We start from the raw sequence: 5,819 nt of genomic DNA, 5'->3' as shown, positions 1-5,819 counted from the left end.
ATTTGGTATACTCTTCTACTTAATATTTTGGAGATTCTATTTCAAAACTAATTAATAATGAAATGAGTAGTACATATTTATTATAAACTTTTGTTAGGTTCTTATTTTCGATGTATTATCCTTAACATGTCCCTTTCAAGATCGTGATTTTTCGACTCATCGATTTTGGTCGGATTCTATTTTTTGGACTGTATGCTCATTTGAAAATTTGCAATTCTGATACCATATTAACAACATTTATGAGGTCACATCTCAAAATCAATTGTACGAGAACAGTAGTCCATGTCTATTATATCCTTTAACACCTCAAGAAATTTGAGTACGTAGGAACTTGTCCCAAAATCTCTCTAGAAAAAACTTTATTTTGCTGGGAAAAGTTACATATGCCAAAAATCTTTCCACCACCTCATGAAAATTTCTTATACAAATTCTCTCGAAGTTAGGGGTCAAAATCCTCGCAACCTAACCTCCCTTACTGTACAGTATAAAAAAGCAATTAACAGATCGAGAAAAATAAGACATTTAATTTCACATCAGGAAAAAGATATTTTCTTCTTGCTTAAATACTATTTTGTTTATTTTAGTTCATTTTGATTTATGTAATATTAAAACATCTATTTTGGTAATTTTATTTTCAACTTTGGTTCGTAAATTTATTTTCAAAACGTCTATTTTGGTCCGTACACTTTTTAAGGATGATCATCTTGGTTCATTCATTTTCTTTTTAATCTCACTTCTTTCGATCTTAATTTTAGCATGACATGTACTCACTAAATGTTTTGAAATGTAACCACAAATTTGATTAAATAGTTTTGATTGTGTATAAATTTTGTGTTAAAATATTGTAAATAAGGACCAAATTGACTATTTATTTTAAAGTATAAGAAAAATAAACGAACATAATTCTGCGGTTAAGATATATTGCTGAACTAAAATAAGTGTTTTAAAAGTATAGAAATTAAAATAGAATTTAATTTTAATTTTTTTGTTTTAGAGGTGTGGGGGAGGGTATTAAATTTTCATCCACCTATTGAAATTTCGATTGACATTTTCATGTGTCCGTAGATTCAATATTAACATTTTCATAATATTGCAAAAATTGTCAAAATATAGAGAATGTCAACAAAATATCATAAATATAGATATAATATTAATATTAATTATCTTTTAACTTATTTATAAATGTTTGAAATGTTTATTTGGTAGTTTAAACATTTCTTAATCTTTTTTAATTTTATAACATTTCTAAAAATATCTATTGACGTAGATATCTTATCGAGGAAAAAAAAACTCATGTAGGGATACATATTTTGTAGTTGGATCAATGCACCTCAATCTGCGGTTCATAGGCAACAAAAAGATGCACCAATGACTAGTACAAGGGTAATTGAGATTTTTACCCCTTTCGTTGGATTTTTTACCAATCTTATTTGTGACATCTTTTACTTTTGCACTCGTATAAAGACTAAAATAACCTCACATCCTCTTTTTTTTTCTTTCTAACTTCTTATTTTGCCTTTTTTCTTTATCTCTCTTATGTTTTCAATTTTCTTTTCCATTTTAACAAAATCTATTAAAATTTTGGAAACGGCATGAATCTCGCCCGAGATTGCATGAATCTCCGTCGTGATTCATGCAATTTCACCTTGTTCTTTTTTAGGTAGGATTCGTTGAAATTGAATAGATATAAATATAGATCGGAATTTATGCAATTTCAGCTTGAGTTTTTCGTTGACTATAAAAAATTGAGAATCATTCACGGCAAGAATCAAACTAGAGTGCAAATGACCACAAATTTACTTAAGTTTTTAAATTTCTACAATAAAACCTCGGGCGAGTTTGTACCTCGGACGAATTTTGGATCCGTTTTGAGAGTTCCATAAAAGAAAGTATAGGCAAAAACTTGGATGGGTTTGTAAAAAACCCGCTCGAGTTCAAAAACTCGTCCGAGTTTGCTCGGGTTTTCATTTCTATGGGTGAGTGTTGTAATCTCGGGCAAGGTTTATTTGTTGTATACTAATATTAGAAGTTTTGTTAGCAACATTCTCCTTTGCTTGTTGGCTTCATATGTCCCGTTTCTCCTTTGTATCCCAAATTCCAATTCTCCAGCTATCAATTTCTAGTTTTTAGGTTATTTTTGCATAAATTGACCAAAAGAAAAATTGTAATCTCCACTGGATTTGAATTTTTTTTTTTTGTTGGGAAGCCAAGCAGAGCTTTATTAAACTAAGATTAAATTAATAGGTATATAAACAATATTGTCCTAAATTGGAGCTCGTTCAGGGTGAGTTATCAACGAATTTGTCCGAGTTATAGTCGAGATTTTTTGCTCCTGACTTAGGTTTTTTCACCCTATTAATGCAATGTCTTACTTTCAATTGACATGTCATGTTAGAAAAAGTTGATTTGGGTTAGAAAAAATAATTTTAAATCGAATCAAATCAATCAATATCCCCTAAAATTAAAAAAAAAAACATCTATTAGATTATAAAAGTAAGTTTTTAAAAAATGGATCAATTATTGAGCAAAGTGAAAAGTTTTTTTAGATTATGCCTATCAATTTTCTAGATTGAAGAAGCCATAAACACCAAATTATGGATACATGGACATTTTCATCAAATTCTACCTTCTAAACTCCAAAACTCTTTATTTCTTCTCCCAAGCTGGTTTTTTGCTGAAAGACCCAACAAAAAAAGAAGGAAAAAAAAAAGATCTCTCGCGTGAGAGAGATTCTTTTTCCAAAAAGAAAAAGGAAAAATCCACCTTTCTTCCTCGGACCAGATCGATTTCCACTTTACCAAAATTCTACAGTTCCTCTTTCTCCATCAGTCATCATCATTCTTCCCACTCCTGCATCTCCATTACCCATTTCTCTCTTTTACTGTTCATGCCACCGTTCCTTCTCAGACTTCTCAATCGCCATCAATGGTGACCATTACTGAAGAGCCAGACGAGTCACTGACGAACCCATCACAGCCCAGACCCAGAAAATCGAGCTCAACCTCGAAGCCGCCGCCGATCGCCGCCGCTGCAACCGCCGAGACCTCCAAAACACCTCCCTCTCGGACCCCAAATCCCTTCACCTTCTGGTTCTACTTCACTCTAATCGTCTCTATCGTAACATATTTTTTCGCATCTCTTCCGTCTCTCTCTCCCCAAGACCCCAAATCCTGGTTCTTAAGCTTACCCACCAGCCTCCGTCACCATTACTCAAAGGGTCGTCTTCTGAAGGTACAGATAAACCCTAATTTGTCCCCTATCGAAGTTTTCGCCATTGAAAATGGCTCAAAAGGGAGCGAAAATGTGGTCGTTGTTCATGGGCTGGGGCTGAGCTCTTACTCCTTCCGCAAGGTATTGGAGTCATTGGGTTCCAAAGGAGTTCACGCGGTGGCGTTTGATCTGCCCGGAAATGGATTTTCCGACAAATCCACGGCTGAGATCGACGAGAGCTCAAATGGGGTTTTAGGGAGGCTTTTGGATGTCTATAATTTGATTCAAGAAAAGGGTGTCTTCTGGGCATTTGATCAGATTGTTGAAACTGGGCAGATTCCTTATGAAGAAATTCAAAAACATGTTCCAAAGAGGAAGATCTTGAAGCCAATTGGATTAGGCCCTGAAGAGATTGGTAGCATTTTGGGGCAAATCATAGATACAATTGGTTTGGCTCCAGTCCATTTGGTTCTTCATGATTCAGCTTTATCAATGGCTGGATATTGGGTTGCAGAGAATTCAGGATCAGTGAGAAGTTTAACTCTTATTGATACCTTATCAAAGCCTTCTATTCCTTTATGGCTCTTGGAGTTGCCTGTTGTGAGAGAGGTTGTTTTGGGATCCAGTTTTGTGTATTCTAGGTTGATTAACTTATGTTGTTCTAAAGGGAATGATGTTGCCTTGGATGTGGAGGCTCATAGGGTTCTTCTGAAGGGCCGGGGCGGGCGGAGGGCGGTTGTTAGCATGGGGAAGAAGTTGAATCATAGCTTTGACATTGCAGAATGGGGTGGTTTGGATGATCTGAAAAGTGTGCCGATTCAGGTTATTTGGTCGAATGGTTGGTCGAATGAATGGAGTGCAGAGGGACGTCGGGTTGCTGACATGCTTCCACAGGCGTCTTTTGTTACACATTCTGGTGGACGGTGGGCTCAGGTAAGGATTCTTTGATTATGTAGTTTTAATGAGTTCGGCTTATGTTTATGTAATGAGTTTCCTGTCTATATTTTGTGTTTTGCTGGGTTCAAGAGTATGATTAACTCCTTCTAGGATGTGGACTTTCATGGATTTAAAACGAAAACGTCATATGGGTGCTGTTTCAGCATTCGAGTCGGAATTTTCATATCTTAGATTGAACCATTGTTTTTCTAAAGCCCAAGGCATAAGTTTGAGTGAAGTTGGGGTGCTAAAACAAATATGTTACTTTGAAATTGAACATTATCAACCATGACATGTTAAATATGAAGGTTGTTCAAAAATCAACAAATTCATGTGTTTTAACATCAAATTCGAACATTGAGAGCTGGGGTGCTTGGGTATTAAATTATGATAGAATAGGTGAAAGTAAAGTTGGGAGAGGCTAGGGATGGGAGAGAAATGTCAAATGAGAGGTGCGACATCGGATAATTTATCGAGGAAGCATAGTTCTGAGACAATAGTCCTGTCAGCCACTTAGACAGAGACAGAGACTCACTAATGTGTTTGCTGAACTCGAACTGGAGATAGCAGGGAGTCGGGAAGAGATGCTCAATACACCGCAACTTTGTTTGAATCATACAAGAGTCTAAAAAAAGTGAAAATAAAAACAAATTGAGTTGAGCATCTTAACACCCGATGCGATGTGAGGCATCAGGTGTGCTTAAGCCTTGCCCATAAGAGATTGCTTAGGCTTCTGGTGCCATTTTTGCCTGGGAGAGCCCCTCTTAAAACTCTACTTAATGCATTTAGTTATTTAACCATGACTGTTTTTGGCTATTGTCGGGGTAATAGGCTGATTTCGTCTGGTTTGACTCTCTAATTATCATTTTTGTTTGCCTAAATGGTCTCTGTTAGCCAGTGAATATTTGTGTCATCTTTTTATCGAGACTTGGGCTGCTCGATGTCGCGTTTTGTTCAATATCTCTGCTTGTATAATAGACTTTTCATTTTCTCTTTCAAATTCAAATACGCTCTTTATCTTTGTTAACCTCAGGAGGATGCAGCCGATGTAGTAGCTGACAGTATAGCTCAGTTTGTGTCCACATTACCTCCCACAGTTATAAAAACTGCCGAGGAGCCTATTCCCGAACACGTTCAGGAAGTACTCGATGGATCGGGGAATAGTGACGGCCACCACCACCACGATCATGGCACCCATGACCACATTCATGGAGGTGGTTACATGGACGGATACGGGCTCGGCGGTCATTCATGGTGAACCAATATCCTCTTCTTTCTGCAGGGACGGTCCCTAATGAATCGCCCACATTTTTCTGCCAGATTGTTTGTACCTTTGCTCGAACTCCACACAAATGACTTCCTGACGGTAAACGTATCACCACGACTTGTTAGCTTCTTAGATATCTCAGAAGTTTTTTCTTACAGGACGTAGAAGATTGTTTCTTGCTGATTGCCTTGAAATTATTTAATCATGTGTTGCTTGAGTGTATCTGATCTTACACTTTCTTTTCTTGATACTGAATTCGGTTCTGCCAAAGACGAAGAAGTTTAGGACTTGTTTGGTATGCAGTGTTGGTATAGTTTTGTGTTTTAGGATGCAAATTTTTATAAATGTAAGGATTTTAAGAATGACAGGAACTCGTAACATGTGTTCTCAGCTTCACTTTCTTTTA

The 5,819-nt window shown here is 36.3% G+C and overlaps 1 protein-coding gene across 1 annotated transcript; it reads left to right on the top strand.

Annotated features, from left to right (window-relative positions):
* The first annotated feature begins 2,633 nt into the window (after nucleotides 1-2,633).
* AXR4 (alpha/beta-Hydrolases superfamily protein) lies at nucleotides 2,634-5,819 on the top strand. Its single transcript, XM_022290323.2, has 2 exons — nucleotides 2,634-4,143; nucleotides 5,180-5,819. The coding sequence occupies exons 1-2, from the start codon at nucleotides 2,926-2,928 to the stop codon at nucleotides 5,402-5,404; spliced, it is 1,443 nt and encodes a 480-aa protein (XP_022146015.1). The 5' UTR covers nucleotides 2,634-2,925; the 3' UTR covers nucleotides 5,405-5,819.

The sequence above is a fragment of the Momordica charantia genome (genome assembly GCF_013281855.1).
Source record: "Momordica charantia cultivar OHB3-1 chromosome 6 unlocalized genomic scaffold, Mcharantia_2.0 BLBB01000006.1, whole genome shotgun sequence".
Classification (NCBI taxonomy): Eukaryota; Viridiplantae; Streptophyta; class Magnoliopsida; order Cucurbitales; family Cucurbitaceae; genus Momordica; species Momordica charantia.
This window is presented reverse-complemented; position numbering and strand designations above follow the sequence as displayed.